Source organism: Buteo buteo, unplaced genomic scaffold, assembly GCF_964188355.1.
Source record: "Buteo buteo unplaced genomic scaffold, bButBut1.hap1.1 HAP1_SCAFFOLD_87, whole genome shotgun sequence".
NCBI lineage: Eukaryota > Metazoa > Chordata > Aves > Accipitriformes > Accipitridae > Buteo > Buteo buteo.
In genome coordinates this window covers 225,217-246,754 of record NW_027439251.1, presented here as the reverse complement: position 1 = coordinate 246,754, position 21,538 = coordinate 225,217, and the positions used below count along the sequence as shown (strand labels likewise).

The 21,538-nt window shown below is 54.7% G+C and overlaps 1 protein-coding gene across 1 annotated transcript; it reads right to left on the bottom strand.

Annotated features, from left to right (window-relative positions):
* Positions 1–1,972: 1,972 nt before the first annotated feature.
* On the bottom strand, positions 1,973–3,259 carry LOC142027927 (olfactory receptor 14C36-like). The gene has a single exon (XM_075022086.1). It carries the CDS (start codon positions 3,257–3,259, stop codon positions 2,303–2,305), a length of 957 nt encoding a protein of 318 aa, XP_074878187.1. The 3' UTR covers positions 1,973–2,302.
* Positions 3,260–21,538: the final 18,279 nt, after the last annotated feature.

Below are 21,538 nucleotides of genomic sequence, written 5' to 3'. Positions count from 1 at the left end.
AGCCCTACACATGGCCAATCACTGCTGCTCAGAGCCGCTCACTCTTCAGAAGAGGTCTTGAGATTCTTGCATATTCCTGGAGCTTATTAAATATCTTCCTGGTTCTCTCCAGAGCTCATGGCAAACGTTGTTGTCTACAACAGGGCCTTTATGACCATCTTTTATGAAATCATTGTCTTTTTAAGATCTTCTCTGCAGAAAGAGTAGCCACAGAAAAACACCAAATACAGAAAAACAGAGTCTGAGTGAAGTGCCAGTAAGAAGCAGCTGAGCAACACCCAAGGCTCTGGCTTCCTGGCAAGGAGTCTCTCCTCTTTGTCACCATTTCTCGTGAAAGAAAAAGGAAAACTGTCCATCCCACAGAGCTCTGCTGAAGGAAGATGGAGCTGTACATGGTGTGAGGCGATACAAGTGGGATCAGCAAATAGAGAAGACTCCTGTAGGGAAGACATTTTGAAGGAGCACCCTGACTTCACCCAGGTAAAAAGGAGACCAGGCAGTGTGCTGATATGATGGGGAGAAGTGTCCTGGGGTAAAAGAGCATGGATGAGGGAAGGTGGGAGAGATTTGATTTGCAGAGTTTTGAGGTAGTGCTTTCCGTGTCTGAGCAGCCTGAGGTTTGGAACCAAGGAAAAATATCGAAACTCTGAAGAACCTTTTGGAATTAGTGGAACTATCACTACCAGCAGTAACAGGACACTGCTGAAAGGGAACTCCTGAGTATTCCCAAAGATGAACTAAAGCTTTTTAATTTTCCTTTTACATGACAAAAATAGCTATGCGTTCTCAGTGATTAGCCTCTGCTATACATTTCTTAGAACAAGTGTCCATGGTGGCACCTCCTGGTAGCTGCTTCATGGCCCCTGTCAGCACGCTGTCCTTGTGCTGGCCCAGCCCCTCTGCCCATAAATGGACCCACGGCCCCACTATGAAGGCACAGCATGGGAAAGGGAAGAGTCAGGGGTGAGGACCTTCCCCCCATTGTGATCCCAATGATGGCCGTCAGTCAGAGTTCTGCCATGATCTTCCTACTTTTGCAGCTTCCCCAGCACCTGACCCATGCCCTGCCCCAGCCTTGTCCCACGTGGGGTTTTGCAGAGAGCTCTGCTCCAGGGTCTGCCAGGGTCTGGGGAAGGAGTGGGACTGGGCAGGGCTGTCTGTTCCCCAAAACCAGCCTTTGGACCACCAGGAAGATAGAATTGGCCTCAGCAAAACTCACCCATAAACCTGGAGTGACCAGCAAGTGTTGGAAATGGCCAATGAGAGATGCTGGAGGTGACAATGACCCTCAGCCAAATTTGCCGTCTGCCCACACCACCAAGGGCACAGACCAGACTCCTCTCCCAAACACCTGCATGTCTTCTATGCTTTCCACAAGCCCTGCCTGTGCATCCGAAATACCCAGTGTCAGTCCTCACCCTGCATGGTCACACACTACAAGCTATACACCGATATTGTTCTCTCCTGGGCACTTTCCAGCCCAGACAGCTCACCATAAACTTATCCCACTGTTCTTGAACTCTCTCCACCTCCCCTGCCCTCTCCCCACCACAGCCCAGTCTGGCATGGCCCCACAGAAGTGCCCACCACAGGGTGCTGCAGAACTCTGGGCACTCACCCCAAAGCCCCAGACCCTCTGAAGGGCACAACAGCTCCTTGGGGATGGAGAAGGGTGAGTCACATGGGTGGGGGCAACCATGGCACAAGACCTGAGGAGATCCCCTTATATGATGGAAATGCTGCAATGGAGGCCAGCTCTGTCACACAAGTGCCCACTGCCTGTCCTTGCCTGCAACCATAGGCCTGCCACACAGCAGGACTCTAACCATGCTTGAAGAGCACTCAGGCCTTCCACCAACCCAAGGGTTCAGAAGGAAAGCATGGAAGTGGGAAAAGAGCACCTCGGGAAAGACCAAACACTGGTGCTCCCTGGCAGTGCTGCTGTGCCGGGACTCTTGCCTTCTTCCCCTCTGCACACAGGCACTGCTCCCTGCAGCTGCAGACAAGGTGTTGGAAGAAGTCACTGCAGGGCCCTTTATTTTGGTTACAAACTCACAGAGGGTACGGCTCCTCATTTGCACAGCTTCCAGGTCACACAAAATCTGGATAGACTGTGAACTAGAAACCAGAGGAAGACAGACATTTCTTTGTGGAAAGCATTCAGATAAGTAAAATAAAACAAAACAAAACAAAAGAAAACAAAAAAAAACAAAAGAAAACCATTAAAGAAGCCATTAAACCCAAAATCTTTGTAAAAGAAATACCAGAAGAGGGTGGCCTGTAATGGGATATATTATGAGTCCTATGAAAAGGACAACAAGTAGTTTATTCCTTCTGAAAAGCATCCAGTGATTAGTTTTCTCAGGGCATCCTTGATCTCACGGTTTCTCATGCTGTAGATGAGGGGGTTCAAGGCTGGAGGCACCACTGAGTACAGAACTGCCACCGCCAGGTCCAGGGATGGGGAGGAGATGGAGGGGGGCTTCAGGTAGGCAAACATGACAGTGCTGATAAACAAGGAGACCACGGTGAGGTGAGGGAGGCAGGTGGAAAAGGCTTTGTGCCGTCCCTGCTCAGAGGGGATCCTCAGCACAGCCCTGAAGATCTGCCCATAGGACAGCACAATGACAACAAAACACCCAAATGCAAAACAGACAGCAACTACAAGTACCCCAACTTCCCTGAGGTAGGCATCTGAGCAGGCGAGCTTGAGGATCTGGGGGATTTCACAGAAGAACTGGTCCACAGCATTGCCTCGGCAGAGGGGTAGTGAAAATGTATTGGCAGTGTGCAGCACAGCATAGAGAAACCCACTGCCCCAGGCAGCTGCTGCCATGTGGACACAAGCTCTGCTGCCCAGGAGGGTCCCGTAGTGCAGGGGTTTGCAGATGGCAATGTAGCGGTCATAGGCCATGACAGTGAGAAGTAAGTACTCTGCTGAGATCAAAAAGATGAACAGAAAGACCTGTGCAGCACATCCTGGGTAGGAGATGGCCCTGGTGTCCCAGAGGGAGTTGGTCATGGCTTTGGGGACCGTGGTGGAGATGGAGCCCAAGTCAAGGATGGAGAGATTGAGGAGGAAGAAGTACATGGGGGTGTGGAGGCGGTGGTCACAGGCTACGGCGGTGATGATGAGGCCGTTGCCCAGGAGGGCAGCCAGGTAGAGTCCCAGGAAGAGCCAGAAGTGCAAGAGCTGCATCTGTCGCGTGTCTACAAATGCCAGGAGGAGGAACACGGTGATGGAGCTGCTGTTGGACATCTGCTGCCTCTGGGTGTGGAGCACTGAACAGGGAGGCAAGGGCAGTGAAAAGTTAGGGCATTATTCTCTGACCAAAATCAAATCCATTTCTCATACTACATGTTCACCACATTTTTCCATTTCAATGAGATCTCTTTTCAGCTCTGTAGATGGAGCTCTGGTTGGTGCTGGCTGAGTGTGTCCTGAGGAGCAGGACTGCCTAGTGGCTGCCAAGGAATCAGCCCTGCTCTGCAGCAGTGGGTTTCTGGGAATGGTGTCAGTCAGTCCTGGTATTTGAATTGGTCAGATGAAACTGCTCCTAATGTAAAAGTGCTTGTCTACTTATGCACTCCCAGGGTTAAGAAAACACAACTAAAGCATTGTTTGAGAGAGAGGGGAGTTTTTACAGCTCTCCCCCATCACACCTGGTAATATTCTTGGATTTCAGAAACACTCATCGTTTTTGCTTCACTCAGAGAAAACAAAGTGTGTCCTGCGAGGAAAGAGTACTGCCTGCAGCTTAGTGCAGAGGGAGGAGAGCTGGTCTGCCACTCTGTCTAGTTGACTGCTACCCTGAGCTCTCACATTACTGAGATGGAGGGTAATCACACCCCTGTGTTAACCGGAAAAGACTCCGGGCACTACTGAAAGCAGCGATACCTACTGTCCAACACCAAGTGGCTCCCTCTTTCTCAAGGTCTTTGCACCCCACCTCTTGCCAAGGACACAAATGGTTCATTTCACAAACCAGCAGCATTTCCTCAGTCATAGTGTGTCTGTGCTTCTCCATGGGGCATTCAGAAACACCAAGACTCTATGGGACAGACCTGCATCCTGGAAGGCAGCTCGCAACTTGGAAGGACACCCCAAGAAAATAGCTAAGTGTCCTGATGATGGTATCTCAGGAAGGGAGAGTCAGCTCATTTCCTAGGGAATGACACAGGCTGCATTGCCCACAGCCCCACAGCTTGGAGGAGAGCTTGGACACCTGTAACCTTGTTCCCATGGACACAGCTGCATGGGAGGACCCACAAGATCAGTGTGTGACTCTGCAGCTGAAACTCCCACCCAGAGAAACAGACAGCAGGAACAAGATAACAGTAACAATAACACAGACTACTGGAGAAACAAGGAAAAATGCAGTGATTGACTGGCTCAGAGAGGCAAAGGCAGAGGCAGCCAAGCACTCAGGAAAGACTTACCCTTACCCAGGTGTACATGCCACCTCCCAGGCACCAACAGAGCCAGGTGGTTGTTCTCAGTCCCTGTGCTCTACTTCAGGAGGCTCCTGTCAGACTTACTGATCCCTCAGAGTTACAGCTCAGGAGTCTCAGTGAGCTGTTCAATCATGACAACAGTTTCTCAATGTCTCCTGAAAATTCCCCAAGAGTAGAAAACTGAAAACACAGGCTCAGGAAAGCTCCTTGTGTTTATAGCAATCCTTGCTTTAACCTTCCCCTTGAAAAGTGCCCTTGGAAATGTCCTGGGGATGATCTGGAGCTGTGAGCAGCCCTGATCCACACAGCACCCTCTTGTCAGCAGAAGGACCCTGCCTTGATGCAAGTTATATTTCCACCCACAGCTTCTCCCCACTCTGCTTTTACATTTCTGCAAGCAAGCAGAGTACTTACCCTGACAAGCGGCAGAGTCCCTGCCCCAGGACACAGCCCCCTGGCCGCAAGGACCCTGCTCAGAAGGACAGCCCTGGGCACCCCTGGCTGCACACCCACCTTCACACTCTGCAGCCATCCCCGGGTGAAGGCAGCTGACATGCCCTGTCCCTCTGAGAGTGCAGCAGGGAAGCTGTGCTCCAAAGCGCGTCCTTTTTCTCTACACTGCACAAGCTGTGAAAGTTTTCCTGAGAGATCCGCTAGGCTGTGGGATGTGCCAGCTTTAGGAGATCATTCCAGGAACCACAGCTGCGTTGCCCTGAAGCAAGAGACTTACCCTTTTAAGGGCTGTGAAGATTTTCCTCCAAATCAGCTCTTCCCTCTCCTCCAACCCCAGAGTGTCCTTAACCTCCTTCTCACTTCCCTCCTCTCTCCTCCATGCCTGCAGGCAGTGCCCTCAGCCCTGCTGCGCTTTGCAGAGGAGCTGCTCCTGGGCAGAGCTGTCTCTCGGCAGTGCTGCCTGCTTGCCATGAGCTCCCTCCAGCCCAGGAGCCCAGCCCAGCTCAGCAGCAGAGGACCAGCCCAAGGCAGCACTTTCTCTGCCCCCTCTGGGCTCCCTCCAGGTGTCCCTGGGGCTCCAGGGGAACCTGCTGGGAAACAGGCTGAAGCAATCACTGGTGTTGCCTCCCTCAGCTAGGGAGAGCCACTTCTTTCCTGAAATAAAATTCTCCTCTTAGAGACAAAGTTACATCTACATGCCACATTTTTTGGTCGCATTCTTAGACAGGATACCCAAAGACAGGCAGGCAGGGATCTCCTTTACCCCTGCTGAGGGAAGGGATCCACTGGTCAAGGGAGGCATCTCATCCTGCGTTTCTACTCATGGCATTTGAAGGAGGCTCAGCTCCCTCCCATGCACACCACAAAGCCACAGGAGGTGGGATTCCTCTTGCCTCAGTTCAGGTGTGAGCAAAATAGACTCCTGCACGTGAGCTCCTTGTCTCAGCTCCCATCTGAATTAATGGAGAGGAAAGGCAGGGGTAAGGTGTTCAGATGCAAATCCCTGGTGCCATTTGAACTGCCAGAGGTGGTCCAAGATACATGTAGGTACCAGCAAACTTTAATGGAGAAGTTCATAGAGACAGGGCAACACCTTGGGAATGATGTATGAGCCTGGTGGGAAATTGCTTTGTCCAAGTGACATGGCAGCTTATGCCCAACTAAAGGCCAAAAGAACCTTTTCCTACTCCTTATCTTCATGGCACTTGATACAGGTATTCATATGAACAATTGCAGTTACGTACCATAGCGACAGCTGTGTCTCTCTCTTTTTCATCAGGTGAATTTACTATACCTCCACTGACTGTAATGGCATTTCTCCCATGTTCGTCCCCACATTGCCTAACGGAATTCAGGGCAGGTCCTCTGTTTAATGTCCAAATCCAGGGCCACAGAGCTACATGAGATGCCAATGCTGGCAGGGACCTCACGGGAGCTGCAAAAAATGAATTCCCATTCAGGGTGGGTGCATCATAGACGTCCCAGACAGCATCACAGAGAGTGCAATTTGGTGCCTGTTTGCCATACACTAAAGCCATCAGTCAGAGGCATCAGTCATCAGATGCCATCAGAGAGGCAAGGTCTGCTCCTTCTCCACCCCAGAGCTGCAGGCATTGCATGAACATGAAGCATGTCACACAGCAATCTTCACTCACTCCCTTCATGATCCAATCAATGAAAACACCAAGACTTTTCAGCGTGTGGTTTTGTTTTAAAGCACATCATCCTCCAAGCACAGCAATGGTCCATATCAAAACTCAGTGGAAGCTCAAAGAGGATTTCAAGGGCACCAAGATGAACTTTTGATACTTCAGGAACTGTTACAGGAGAAAAAGAGATAAGGTAGGACCACTGCTGAAATGAGGAAGAGTAGCTCTAGATAGATCTGAGGTACTCTACGTCACAGCCTCGGTTAATTCCAGCCAGGTCTCCCAGGCCTTTGAGCTGTGAGGCAGGACTCTGGAGGAGAACAACCAGCAGTGGATGGGGATCAAGCATGGGGTTACTCAAGCAAACTACACCCTTACCAGTCCCTGGCAACCATAGGGGCTGCATCCAAGGGTGCTGAGAGAGTGTTTTTTTTCTCGAGGAGGTGCTGGTCTGTTATGACCCCAGTAAGAAAGGAATTTGGACACTGTGAGATACTTTTTAAAACTATGTTCATCATCGTTAACACTGTAAGGAGAGAACCATGCAGATCACCTTAGGCCCCTGTAGATGGTGGGAACCCCAGGTGGTGTCGCATTGAATGGGCCTTCTACCTGAATGCAGCAAACCATGCAGACCCCATCCATAGAAGATAGTCTCCTCTTTTGGTCATTCAAGCTAGTGTAGGATTTTCTTACAGGAACAACTCTAGTCATCGTCTCAACAGTCAAACAGAAATAACATTTTCATGAGAATGTTTTGCTGCACTGCTAGATACAGGCAAGGCCACGCAGGAGGCATGATGTCCAGTACAGAGTGGGACCTGCCTGCAGGCTCTTGTGTGATAATATGCTGCTGAGGTCATCCTGTGGCCAAGGGATCTGTGCAGCATAAAACGGGTTTGATGGCCGTGCTGTATATGCAGCAGGGTGCAGTCAGCCCTAAGAACACAATGTTCAATATTTTTCTGGTCAGGACCAGTGTTCAGGTTTCCTGTGAGAAGTCTGTGGTCCACTACGCTGCCACAGCTGAGGTGCTGTGGCCCAAATGTGCACTGCCAGGAGGAGCTGGAGACCCATGGCTTGTCACAGAACTGTGATGGTTTTGGATTAAACGAGACATGGTGGGACAGCTTGCTGAGCTGTGGTGTTGCAATGGAGGGATACGGGCTCTGCCCAGGGAGCAGCAGGGAGCATGAGGATTATGTTCCCTGTATGAAGGGGAAGCTTGGATTTGTGGAGTTCCTCTGTGTGACAGACATCAGGTTGGATAGCTTTTGTCATTTAGGATCAGAGCAGGAGTCAGTAAGTGTGAGCTCCTGTTTGCACTTACAAACTCCTTGCTCAGGAAGAGGAAACAGAAAAGGTCTTTTGTCAGCAACCCCAGGAAGTGTCCAGGTTCATGAGCAGGTTCCTGTGGTGAACAACTTCAAGTGCCCTGGCATTCCTTTACAAGGCAAAACAACAGGGTGCCAACAGCCTGAAGTTGGCTATTGGGACAGCTTCTTCAGACAGCTGCCAGGTGGGCCACCAAGGGTGATTCTCACTAGAGCTGATCCTGGTAACAAGGAACAGCTGGTTACAGATGTGATGATATTCAGTGTTGTCATGGTCCACTCGGTGGACTCGTGATGGTTCATTAGCTACTATCTCGAAAGTGCAAATTTAAGGTGACCAACACCAAAGGGGATAGCAGTAATCACACAGTAAAACTTTATTGTATTGCCTGTGAGGAGGCACATGATAGTTAGAGATGGGTGAAAGAAAGGAGAAAAGTAAAGTAAAGTTTAGAGGGAGGAGAAAGAGGGGTTATAGCTACCACCGCTGATCTCACGATGTCCTAACGGTCGAGGGTCCAGCTGATGCTGCATCGTCGATCGTCGTGGTCCTTGGTGGGGAAGCTTCCAACTTCCGTTGTTCAGAAGTCATCTTTTATGCTTAGTAATGCACCTTGTTCCACCTCTGCCTCAGGAGTCTCCATCCTTCTCAGAATACAATTAACATATCTCCGCCCTTCTCAAGCGAGGACTTTTGCACCTTTTCAGGAGTGATTATTAATCCACAAAGGCTTAAGGTGTCCTGTAATTGAGTTAAAATTTCATCCTGTGGCAAGTTCCTTCCCGCTATCAAAATGTCATCCATATAATGATAAATGATCAACTGAGGAAACTGCTTTCTTACAGGCTCTAATGCCCAGGCCACATACACCTCACACATTGTGGGGGAATTGCACATTCATTGTGGTAACACGACCCAATGGTATCTCTTAGAGGGCTCTGCCTTTTTAATCGATGGTACCAAAAAGGCGAACCGTTCAGCGTCATCTGGGTGCAAGGGAATGGTGAAAAAACAATCCTTTAGATCTATAATTAGCAAATCCCATTCTTCTGGAAGCATAACTGGAGACGGCAAACCCAGCTGCAGGGCTCCCATACTGTGCATCACCGCATTCACAGCTCTAAGATCATGTAACAGTCTCCATTTCCCACTTTTCTTGGGAATGGAAAATATTGGTGTATTCCATGGACTAGTAGAAGGAACATGTCCCGCTCTCAATTGGTCCTCAACTAACTCTTGTATTTTTAGCAGCCTTTCAGAATTTAGCGGCTACTGATCAATCCAAACAGGCTCATCTGTTTTCCAGCTAATTTTCAGGATTGGCTGCCCCTCAGTGACTGCTCCTAAAAAGGATGGGTCACTAACATTGCCTTCATTTGGCTCAATAATCACGGCCTGTGAGGCCAAACAATTCAGTTGGGGTAGTCATGACATACGGACGGGTCGTAACGTGTTCACCGTCGGGGAACATAAATGTAATCGGTAACATTCCAAACATTCCATGCCTTTGCCCAGCCAAGAAATCCTCAAGAGTTTCAAGGAGCTGGTGCCATGTCATCAGGAGGCTGGCTGCCTCCTTAGACCCTCGGGACGCACTGTCAAACAGCTTGTCCCCGAGTCCTTGCCACACAGGCACACTAAATGCAGTCACTCTATCTGCTTCATATCTGTGTTGCTTGCCCCATAAGAGCATTTTCCGCAATATCAACTCTTCTACTTCAAGTCCTCTCTTTTACAATATTACTTTCCACATGTTTACAATTCCAGCGTCCTCTTTACTGAGGGTCGCACCCATGTTAGCAGCAGCTCACCTGTTTATCTCCAGGTGTCAAGTATTGGTCTGGGCTAGCAGCTCTTCCCACCGCTCTCAAGCTATGCTGGGCTCTGTCTCCACTGCTCTCCTCGCAGTCAAAAGCATTATGTACAGCATCATGTCGGGGTCACCAATTGTCGCAGCTGAGACGGACAAACAACACGTACGCATTCTTATAGTACAAGCAAAGAAGGTTTTTTTATTACTCCAAGCCAGCAAATTTATATTGGTTACACTTGTTACCTTGTACATGTCTGTCCCTTATTGGTCAAAAAGTTGTCAGAAGTTGTTTTTCTCACCCTCCATTGGGTGACTTTTTCAGGTTCCTTATCACAACTGCAAACAGTCAACACATTCCTTAAACTTAGTTTCTCAGGCACACTTCTCATCCTTTCTTGTTCTCTCACAGGAACACTGTAATCATGTCAAGGTCAAATATCCTCCCCAGGCCCCTCGGTCCACCCGAGGTCCTCCACAGACCAGGACTCCCAAACCCAGCAAGCGGCGTAGAAGTAGCCTCCTGCCCGGCGCCAGTGGGGTAGACCTGTCCTCCCTAACCACACGGGCGGAGTAGGCCTGGACTCCCTTCAGGCATGGGCAGGGTAGACGTATCCTCTCTAGCTGAGCAGGCGGGGTAGACAAGGCCTCCCTAACAGAGCGGGTGGGGTAGACCTGGCCTCCCTACCGTGCCGGTAGAAAGGCCTGGCCTGCCTACCTGCTCGGGCCAGGTAGACCAGTGCTCCCTAACCGTGCGGGTAGGGTAGACCTGGCCTTCCTAACCGCGTGGGCAGGGTAGAGCAGGCCTCCCTGCCGGCAAGATTGGGGTAGACGTCGTCTCCCTAGGTGAGCGGGTGGGCTAGACCAGGCCTCCATACCAGCAAGGGCGGGGTAGACCAGGCCTCCTTAACCGCACGGGCAGAGTAGACCTGGCCTCCCTAACTGCGCAGGCGGAATATACCTGGCCTCCTTACCTGAGTGGGTGGGGTAGACATGGCCTCCCGACCGGTGCCGGTGGATAGACCCAGCCTCTCTATACCGCGCGGGTGGGTTATGCCTGGCCTCCCAACTGGCGCCAGTGGGGTAGAACTGGCCTCCCTATCCGCGCGGGCCAGGTAGACCTGGACTCCCTAACTGCACGGGCAGGGTAGACCAGGCCTCCCTACAGGCGCAAATGGGGTAACTTGGCCTCCCAAACAGCGCGGGTGGGGTAGACCTGGCCTCCCGACTGCCACCCATCGGGTAGACCAGGCCTCCCAATCCACGCGGGCAGGGTAGACATGGCCTCCCTAACCGTGTGGGCAGGGTAGACCTTGCCTCGCTACTGGCGCCGGTGGGGTGGACTTGGCCTCCCTAACAGTGCGAGTGGCTTCGTCCTGGCATCCCTACTGGGGTCGGTTGGGTAGACCTGGCATCCCTAACTGCACGTGCGGGGTAGACATTGCTACCCTAACCACGCGGGCGGGGAACACCAGGCTGCCCTAACTGCTTGGGTGGGATAAACCTGGCCTCTCGACTGGCACCGCTGGTGTAGACCTGGCCTCCCTAATGGTGTGGGCGGGGTAGACCTGGCATCCTGACTGGCGCAGGTGGGGTAGACCTGGCCTCCCTAATAGCACGAGCGAGGTAGACCTGGCCTCCCTGCCGGCGTGGGCCGAGTAGACCTGGAATCTGTAACCGCGCGGGCGAGGTAGAGCAGGCCTCCCTAACTGCACCATTGGGGTAGACCTGGCCTCCCTACTGGCACTGGTGGGGTAGACCTGGCCTACCGACTGGTGCCGGTGGGGCAGACCTGGCCTCCCTAATGGCACCAATAGTGTAGACCTGGCCTCCCTAACAGTGTGAGCAGGGTACACCTGGCCTCCCTACCTGCGCAGGTGGGGTAGACAATGCCTCTCTAAATGCACAGGCCAGGTAGATCTGGCATCCCTGCCCTCGCGGGCAGGGTAGACTTGGCCTCCCGACCAGAGCCGGTGGGGTAGACCTGGCCTCCGTACCTGTGCGCATGGGTTATACCAGGCCTCCCTAACCGCAGGGGCGGTAGGTAGACCTGACTTCACTGGCTTCACCTGGCCTCCCAACTGGTGCTGGTGCGGTAGAACTGGACTCTCTATCTGTGCGGGGTGGGTAGACCCTGCCTCCATAACCACGCAGGTGGGGTACACCAGGCCTCATGACAGGCGCCAATGGGGTAGAACTGGCATCACTAACTGCGCGTACTGGGTAGACCTGGCCTCCCTGCTGATGCTGGTTGGGTAGACCTGACCTCCCTGCTGCGTTGGTGGGGTAGACCAGGTCTCCCTACCAGCAAGGGCGGGGTAACCGGCACCGGTGGGTTAGACATGGCCTCCCAGCCTGTGCGGACCAGGTAGACAAGGCCTCCCTAACTGTGCCGGTGGGGTAGACCTGGCCTCCCTAACCGCACGGGCTGGGTAGACCTGGTCTCCCTACCGACAATGGTCGGTAAACCTCAACTATCAAACCGTGCGGGCGCGGAAGACCTGGCCTCCCTACCAGCACCAGAGGGGTAGACATGGTCTCCCTACTGAGTGGGCAGGGTAGACCTGGCCTCCCTAACTGCACGGGCGGTGTAGACCCAGCCTCCTGACCGGCGCCGGTGGCCTAGACCTGGCCACCCTAACAACGGGGGCAGGGTAGACCTGGACTCCTGCCCCGCTCCGCTGGGGTGGACATGGCCTCCCTATCCATGCGGACCAGGTAGACCTTACCTCCCTAACCACGCGATCAGGGTAGACCTGTCCTCCCTACCTACACGGATGGGGTAGAGCTGCCCTCCCTACTGGCAAGGTCAGGGTAGACCAGGCCTCCCTAAGCGTGCAGGTGGTTGGGTGGACCTGGCCTCCATAACCGCGTGGGCGGGATAGACCTGGCCTCCCAACTGGTGTCTGTGTGGTAGACCTGGCCTCCCTATCCATGTGGGACAGGTTAGACCTCACCTCCAGACCAGCGTGGGAGGGGTAGACCTGGCCTCCACGCCATGTCCAGCAGGATAGACCTCGCCTCCCTAGCCGAGCGGGCTGGGTAGACAAAGACTCCCTACCATCAAGGACTGGGTAGACCTGGCCTGCCTGCTGGCGCTGGTGGGGTAGACATGGTCTTTCAATACCACGTGGGCTGGGTAGACATGGCCTCCCTACCCACAGGGGCGGGGTAGACCTGACCTCCCTACTGGCACATGTGGGCTAGATCTGGCCTCCCTAACCGCACGAGGGGTGTAGACCTGGCCTCCGTAACAGCGCAAGTGGGGTAGACCTGGCCTCCCCAACCGCATGGACGGGGTTGACCATGCCTCCCTACCGTCAGGGGTGGGGTAGATGTGGCCTCCCTAACGGTGAGGGTGAGGTAGACGTGGCCTCACTACTGGCAACAGTGGGGTAGACGTGGCCTCCCTAACCACGTGGAGGGGGGGAATCTGGCCTCGCTACCCAAGTGGACGGAATATACCTGGCCTCACTACTGCGTGGGCAGGTTATACCTGGCCTCCCTAACCGCACAGAGGGGTAGACCTGACCTCCCGAATGGCAGGGGTGGGGTAGACCTGGCCTCCCAAACAGTGCGAGCGGCATAGACCCGGCCTCCCTACCTGCGCAGCTGGGGTAGAACAGGCCTCCTTAACCACACAGGTGAGCTAGACCTGGCCTCCAAAACAGCACGAGCGTCATAGACTAGGCCTCCCTAACTGCATGGGTGGGGTAGACCAGGCCTCCCTGACAGCGCCAATGGGGTAGACCTGGCCTCCCTAACAGCACAAGTGGGGTAGACATCGCCTCCCTACCTACACAGCTGATGTAGACCAGGCCTCCCACACCATGCAGCTGGGGTAGACCTCGCCTCCCTACCGGTGCAGGTGGGGTAGACCCGGCCTCCTTAAATGTGCAAGCTGGGTAGACCTGGCCTCCCTAATGGCTCCAATGGGGTAGACCTGGCCTCCCTGCAGCAAGGACGGCGTAGACCTGCCCTCCCTAGTTAAGCGGGCGGGGTAGACCAGGTCTGCCTAGGCAATGGCAGGGTAGACCTGGCCTCCCAGCTGGTGCTGGTGGGGTAGACCAGGTCTCCCTATCCTCATGGACCGGGTAGGCCTGGCCTCCCAACCAGTGCCAATGGGGTAGATTTGTTCTCCCTAACAGCACGAGAGAGGTATACCTGGCCTCCCAGCCCACGTAGGCCGGGTAGTCCAGGGTTCCCTAACTGCGTGGGCGGGGTACACCTGGCCTCTTTAACCATGCGGGTGGGGTAAAGCTGGCCTCTCTAACCGCACAGGCAGGGTAGACCAGGCCTCCCTAACGGCAAGGGCGGGGTAGATGTGGTCTCCCTGATCACGTGGGTAGGGCTAGACCTGTCCTCCTGAACAGCGCCGGTGGGGTAGACCAGGCCTCCCTAAACACGTGGTTGGGGTAGACCTGGCATCCCTAGGGCGCTGGTGGGGTACACATCGTCTCCCTACCCGTGCAGGCGGGGTAGACCTGGCCTCCTGAATGGCGTCGGTGGGGTAGACCTGGCCTCCGTAACCACGTGAATGGTGTAGATGTGGCCTCCCTACCCGCACAGGCGGGGTAGACCAGCCCTCCCTAACGGAAAGTGTGGGGTAGAGATGGCCTCCGTAACTGGGTGGACGGGGTAGACCTGGCCACCCATTGAGCACCAGTGGGGTAGACCAGGCCTTCCTAACCGTGTGGGCGAGGTAAACTTGGCCTCCGTACCAACGCAGGTGAGGTAGACCAGGCCTCCCTGTCGGCTAGGGCGGGGTAGACATGGCCTCCCTAACTGCGTGTGAGGGGTAGACCTAGCCTCCCTACCCACGCAGGACTGGTAGACCTGGGCTCCCTACCAGCAAGGGAGGGGTAGACGTGGTCTCCCTGATCGTGTGGGCAGGCTAGACCTGGCCTCCTGAACAGCGCCAGTGGGTTAGACCAGGCCTCCATAAGCACGTGTGTGGGGTAGACCAGGCATCCCTAGGGCGCCAGTGGGGTAGACATATTCTCCCTACCCGAGCAGGCGGGGTAGACCAGGCCTCCCTAACCACGTGGGCGGGGTAGACCTGGCCTCCCTAACGTCGCCAGTGCGGTAGACCAGGCCTCCCTAACCACGTGGGCGGGGTAGACCAGGCCTCTCAGCTGGCACCGGTGGGGTAGACGTGGCTTCCCTACTGTTGCTGGTGGGGTACACTTGGTCTCCCTACCTGAGCGGGTGGCATAGACCTGGCTTCCCTTGCTGAGTGGGCGGGCTAGACTTGGCATCTTGACCGGCGCCGGTGGGGTAGACCAGGCCTCCTTAACCACGTGGATGGAATAGACCTGGCATCCCAAGGGTGCCGGTGGGGTAGACGTGGTCTCCCTACCTGAGTGGGCCGGGTACACCAGGGCTTCCTACCGGCAAGGGCAGCTTAGACCTGGCCTCCTTGCCGGCGCCGGAGGGGTAGATTTCCCTCCCTAACCACGTGGGCGGGGTAGACCTTGGCTGCCTGCCGGTGCTGGTGGGGTAGACCTGGCCTCCCTATCTGCGTGAACCAGGTAGACCAGGCCTGCCTAACCACATGGACAGGGTAGACCTGGCCTCCCAACTGGTGCCCGTGGGGTAGACCTGGCCTCCGTATGTGCACGGACAACGTAGACCTGGCCTCCCGACCAGCACCAGTGGGGTAGAAGTGGTCTCCCTAACCACTTGGGAAGGGTAGGCCATGCCTCCCTAACCACAAGGGCGGGGTAAACCTGGCCTCCATACCGGCAAGGGCGGGGTACATGCAGCCTCCCTGGCCAGGCGGGTTGGGAAGACCTGGCTCGCCTAACCGCCAGGCCAGGGTAGAACTGACCTTCCTAATGGCAAGGGCAGGGTAGAGATGGCCTCCCTAACCGCGCAGGTGGGTTAGACCTGACCTCTCTAACTGCACGGGCGGTGTAGACCTGGCTGACCTCGCTTCCCAACCAGTGCAGGTGGGGTAGACCTGCCCACCCTGTCCGCGCGGGCCTGGTAGAGCAGGCCTCCCTACTGGCACGGACAGGGTAGACCTGACCTCCCTAACTGCACAGGCAGGGTAGACCTGGCCTCCCAAACCGCACGGGTGGTATAGACCACGCCTTACTAGCCGAGCGGGTGGGGTAGACCTGGCTTCCCTAACTGCGCAGATGGGGTAGTCCTGGCCTCCCTATCCAAGCGGGCAGGGTAGACTTGGCCTCTCTACTGGCACCAGAGGGTAGACCAGTCCTCCCGACAGGTGCCAGTGGGGTAGACTTGGCCTTCCTAAGCGCACGGGCGGGTTAGATCAGGCCTCCCTAGTGACAAGGGTGGGGTAGACCTAGCAACCCTATCCACACGGGTGGGGTAGACCTGGACTCATTAGTTGATCTAGGGGGTAGACCAGGTCTCACTAATGGCAAGGGCGAGGTAGATCTGGCCTCCCCACTGGCACCGATGGGTTAAACCAGGCCTCCCTAACCGTGTGGGACAGTTAGACCTGGCCTCTCAACCGGCACCAGTGGGGTAGACCTGGCCTCCCTACCTGCACCGGCCAAGTAGACCAGGCCTCCCTAACCATGCAGGTGGGGTAGACCTGGCATCCCTAACTGCACGGGCGGGCTAGACGTGGCATCCCTTGCCAAGTGGGTTGGGAAGACCTGTCCTGCCTAACCGCGAGGGTGGGATAGAACTTGCTTCTCTAACTGCAGGGATGGGGCAGACCAGGCCTGCATATGGGCAAGGACGGGCAAGACCTGGCCTCCCTTCTGGTGTGGGAGGGGCAAACCTGGCCTCCCTATCTGTGCAGACAAGGTAGACCAGGCCTCCATTACCGGCAAGGACAAGGTATACCTGGCCTCCCTACCTGCACGGATGGAGTAGGCTAGGCTTCTCTACGCACACGGGTGGCGTAGACTTAGCCTCCCGACCTGACCATCTGGGGTAGGCCTGCCGTCCCTACCTGATCCTGTGCGGTAGTACCGGTACCCCTACCAGTACTCCAGGGCAGTACCGGTACCCTTACTGGTACTCCAGGGTAAGGGAGTTCTACTGTGCACTAGTACCGTTAGCCCTACTGGTACTCCAGGGTAGTACCAGTACGCCTACTTATACCCCAGGGTATACCTGCTGCCCCTACGGGGGTGTGGAAGTAGACCCACCCTCCCTACCTGACCCTCTGGGGTTGGCCTGGTATCCCTACCTGATGCTCTGGGGTAGGCATGGCATTCCAACCTGCGCGGATAGGGTAAACCAGGCCTCCCAGCTGGCATGGGTGGGGCAGACCTGACCTCCTTACCCACGTAGACATGGTAGAACTGGCCTCCCTACCTGTGCGGATGGGATAGACCTAGCCTCCATGCCAGCAACGGCGGGGTAGACCAGGCCTCCCTGCTGGCATGGGCGCAGAACAAATGGCCTCCCTACCTGACCATCAGGGGTAGGCCTGACATCCCTACCTTGTCCTCCAGGGTAGTATCATTACCCCTACTGGTACTCCAGGGTAGCACCGGTACCCCTACTTGTACCCCGGGGTACACCTGCTGTCCCTACTGGAGCTCCGGGTTAGACCTGGCCTCCCTACCTGATGCTCCAGGCTTGGCCTGGCATCCCTACCTGATGCTCTGGGGTAGTACCGGTACCCCTACCTGATCCTGAGTGGCAGTACAGGTACCCCTACTGGTACTCCGGGGTACACCTGATGTCCCTATGGGCACGCGGGGGTAGACGTGCCCTCCCTACCTGACCCTTTGGGGTCGGCCTGGTATCCCTACCTGATGCTCCGTGTTACACCTGTCTTTCCTACCCAGGAGAATGGGGTAGGCCAGGCCTCCCAGCCGTCAAGGGTAAGGCAGCCCCGGCCTCCCTACCCTTGCGGACAAAATAAGCAAGGCCTCCATAATGGCAAGGGCAGGATTAATATGACTTCCCTGCCGGTGCGGGTGGGGTAGACCTGGCCTCACTACCCATGCAGATGGGGTAGAACTGGCCTCCCAACTTGCACAGATGGAGTAGGAAAGACCTCTGTGATGGCAAGAACGGGGAACGTCTGGCACCCCACCGGTGCTGGCGCAGTAGACCTGGCCTACCTACCCACGCAGCTGGGGTAGACCAGGCCTCCATACAGTCAAGAGTGGGGTAGACCTGGCCTCCCTGCCTGCGTGGGTGGGGTAGAACTGGCGGCCTTACCTGTGCGGATGGGGTAGACCAGGCCTCCATACCAGCAATGGCGGGTAGACCCGGCCTCCCTGCCGGCGTGGGCGCAGTACAACTGGCCTCCCTACCTGACTGTCGGGGTAGGCATGTGTTGTGGTTTAACCCCAGCCAGCGATTAAGCACCACGCAGCTGCTTGCTCACTCCCCCCCACCCAGTGGGATGGGGGAGAAAATGAGGAAAAGAAGTAAAACTTGTGGGTTGAGGTAAGAACGGTTTAATAGAACAGAAAAGAAACTAATAACGATAATGATAACACCAATAAAATAACAACAGTAGTCATAAAGGATTGGAATGTACAAATGATGTGCAGTGGAATTGCTCGCCACCCGCCAACCGACACCCAGCTAGTCCCCAAGCCGTGATTCCTTTCCCCACTTCCCCATTCCTATACTAGATGGGATGTCACATGGTGTGGAATACCCTGTTGGCCAAATTGGGTCAGGTGCCCTGGGTGTGTCCTGTGGCAACTTCTTGTGTCCCTCCAGCTTTCTAGTTGGCTGGGCATGAGAAGCTGAAAAATCCTTGACTATAGTCTAAACACTACTTAGCCACAACTGAAAACATCAGTGTTATCAACAATCTTCGCATACTGAACTCAAAACATAGCACTGTACCAGCTACTAGGAAGACAGTTAACTCTATCCCAGCTGAAACCAGGACAGCCTGGCATCCCTACCTCATCCTCCGGGGTAGTAACATTACCCCTACTGGTACTCCATGGTAGCACTGGTACCCCTACTTGTACCCCGGGGTACAACTGCTGTCCCTACTACCACTCCGGGCTAGACCAGGCCTCCCTTATGGGCACGGGAGAGGTAGACTTGGGCTCCCTACCCACACAGGTGGGGTAGACCAGGCCTCCCTACCTGACACTCTGCGTTAGACCTGGCCTTGCTACCTGATGCTCAGGGGTAGGCCTGGCGTCCCTACCTGCGTGGAGGGGGTTGACCAGGCCTCCCTGCTGGGAAAGGCGGGGTCGACCAGGCCTCCCTGCCAGTGCCGGTGGGGTAGAACTGGCCTCCCTACCTGTGCAGACAGGGAAGACCAGGCCTCCCTACCTCAAGGGAGGAGTAGACCTCACCTCCCTACCTGACCCACTGGGGTAGGCCTGGTATCCATACCTGATGCTCGGGGGTAGTCCTGGTGTCCCCACCTGATGCTCCAGAGTATTGCCTGGCGTCCCTACCTGATCCTGCACAGTAGTACCGGTACCCCTACTAGTACTCTGGGGTACACCTGTTGTCCCTATGGGTGTGTGGTGTTAGACCTGCTGTCCCTACCTGACCCTCTGGGGTATGCCTGGTATCCCTGCCTGATGCTCCGGGGTAGGCCTGGCGTCCCTACCTGATCCTGTGGGTTGGACTGTTACTCCTACTGGTACTCCATGGTAGTACCAGTGACGTGCAGAAAACAGACTCCATAATCAGTGAGATTGTAAAGTAGGTATGTTCATTCAGCGCTGGGCAGCAGGGAGGGGTAGTCCCACCAAAGACCTGCACGCCTGACTCGGCAGTTCACTTCAAATTTATACAATCAAGTGTTACATATTCACAATACGTCTATACATATGCATGACCTATACCCGCTTCATATTAAAATGAGTTCCGAGAGGTCATTTCCATAGTTTCCTCTCAACTGCGCTTGCTCAGTGCCTCCTTATGGTGGACGTCGGGTGGTCACAGAGATGAAGATAGACAACTCCTCTTCATCACCGCTAGTAACCCCTTTTCTTGTGCAGGCTCAGTGGTTTCTTGGTGTTCACCCAAGCTACAAGAGCAGTCTTGGCTGGCTCTTGGGACAAGCTCCTGCTTCTTATCAGGAACTGTATCTGCCTCATTGGCTGGTTCTTGGGACCAGCTCTTCTTATCAAGGACTGTCTCTGCCTCAGCTAATTTCAACAATGCAAGTGCTAAACAGCATCTTTCATCCCCCTTTATCATATCTACTGAGATTCTTTTGACTCCCCTTGTCTCAGTCTGCCCTTGGCCCTGGTGCCACACCCGAGGGGCTACAGTCCTAATGAGCATCAATGCCCACCACCTGGGGCATGGACAGCGGGAGCCCTGTGTGCCATGACAGAGCTGTAACATGAGTGGAATAAGAGCTGAGGTGAGGAAGGACAGCTCCCATGGGTTATTTGGTGAATGGAGACACAACATGTTTAGGAGAGACTGACAGGGAAGATGAGAAGCAGGAGATGCCTTGTGTGATGTCAGGGCAGCTCAGATATATATGGACGCTCTCTATGGGACAGGCAACTGATGAGGTGGGAGCTTCTGTGTGGGTCAGCTTCTGAATAGGCCATCCAGTCTGATGCTCACCTGGACCTAGAACTCCCAGAAGAGGAAGAGTTGGTCAGGGATGTGAAGACTGGAGTCAGCCTTGGCCATAATAACTGTGAAATTGTGGTCTCCCAGATCCCCAGGGATAGGAAGAAGGAGAGCAGAAGGGAGCAGACCCTGCACATCAGGGAATGAGAATTTGGCCAATTGAGGGCACTGGCAGGTGGGGTCTAAGATGGCAGTGTCAGGGCCCTGGGCAGCATCACCTGCAGCTTCCACCCACACCTCTGTCCACGACCCCAGGAGACAATTGAAGCCTAGGCCTGAGTTTCAGCCCCAGCTTGGTCTATGCTGTAGGGCTACTGGTCTCCAGACACAGCCATAGACACAGCCTTGCCTGTCCATGGACCTTGTTGATTCGGACTTGCAGGCTCACTTCCCACCTTGATTCTTTAAGGGTTGTACAATGGAAGGAAACTGTGGCCCTCCAAGTGCCAGACCCCAGCTGATTCATGGAGGCCTAGGGCCTTTCTGCTTCCTTCTTTCCCTCCTGTCATCCCTTGGTCAGGTTTGGGGAGGAGAGGAAGGAAAAGCGGGGTGGTTTCCAGGTGCCAATGATTGAACTGGGGGAGCAGAGCCATCACATGTGAAACGATCTAAAGGCTAGGCCAGTTTAAAACTGTTATCTTCTGCTGCTATCTCAGAGGCCTTAAATCTTCAGCAGGAAACTGGCAGCTCTGACATCCCTCCATCTCCCTCTCTTGTAGCAATTAAGCTGATAGTGCCCCAGTCACAGGCTTGCTTTCATTTCTGTTTGCAGCCTAAAGCACCCCATTGGTCTGCAGATATGCCAGGAAACTTGCATAAGGAACCCACTCCCATGGACAAGAAGGTGGATGTTCCCAGGAATCTCAGGAGGCGTGGCATACCCAGAGCTGTGTTCAGGCAGCTGTGTTCAGAGAAGACCTTGACACTGTGCAAACACTATTCAGCAACAGCTAAAACACTGGTGTGTTATCAGCACTGTTTGAGGCACCAATGGAAAACATAACACCATAGGGGCTGCTACAAAGAAAGTGAACCCCACCCCAGCCAGATCCGGGGCACCTGAACCAGAGTCCCAAAAATGGACACAGTGGTGTACAGGTGGTTTGATAAGTGATGGGCAGGGGAGACAATATTTTCCCTCACACTTTTGGTGAGGCTTTTCTTTCTACTCTCCAGGACACTGCTGGCCACATCTGCTACCAGGTAGCCCTGGATCATGTGGATCACTGCTGGATCATGTTTTGCCTTCTGTCCCACACCACCACCAGAGCTGTTTCCTCAGAGATGCTCTCTGGCCAGGCAGTCCCCTTCCCCTGCC

Bases quoted from the DNA above. Each gene is read 5' to 3' on its own strand.
- LOC142027927 (XM_075022086.1), bottom strand. From the start codon at position 3,259: ATGTCCAACAGCAGCTCCATCACCGTGTTCCTCCTCCTGGCATTTGTA.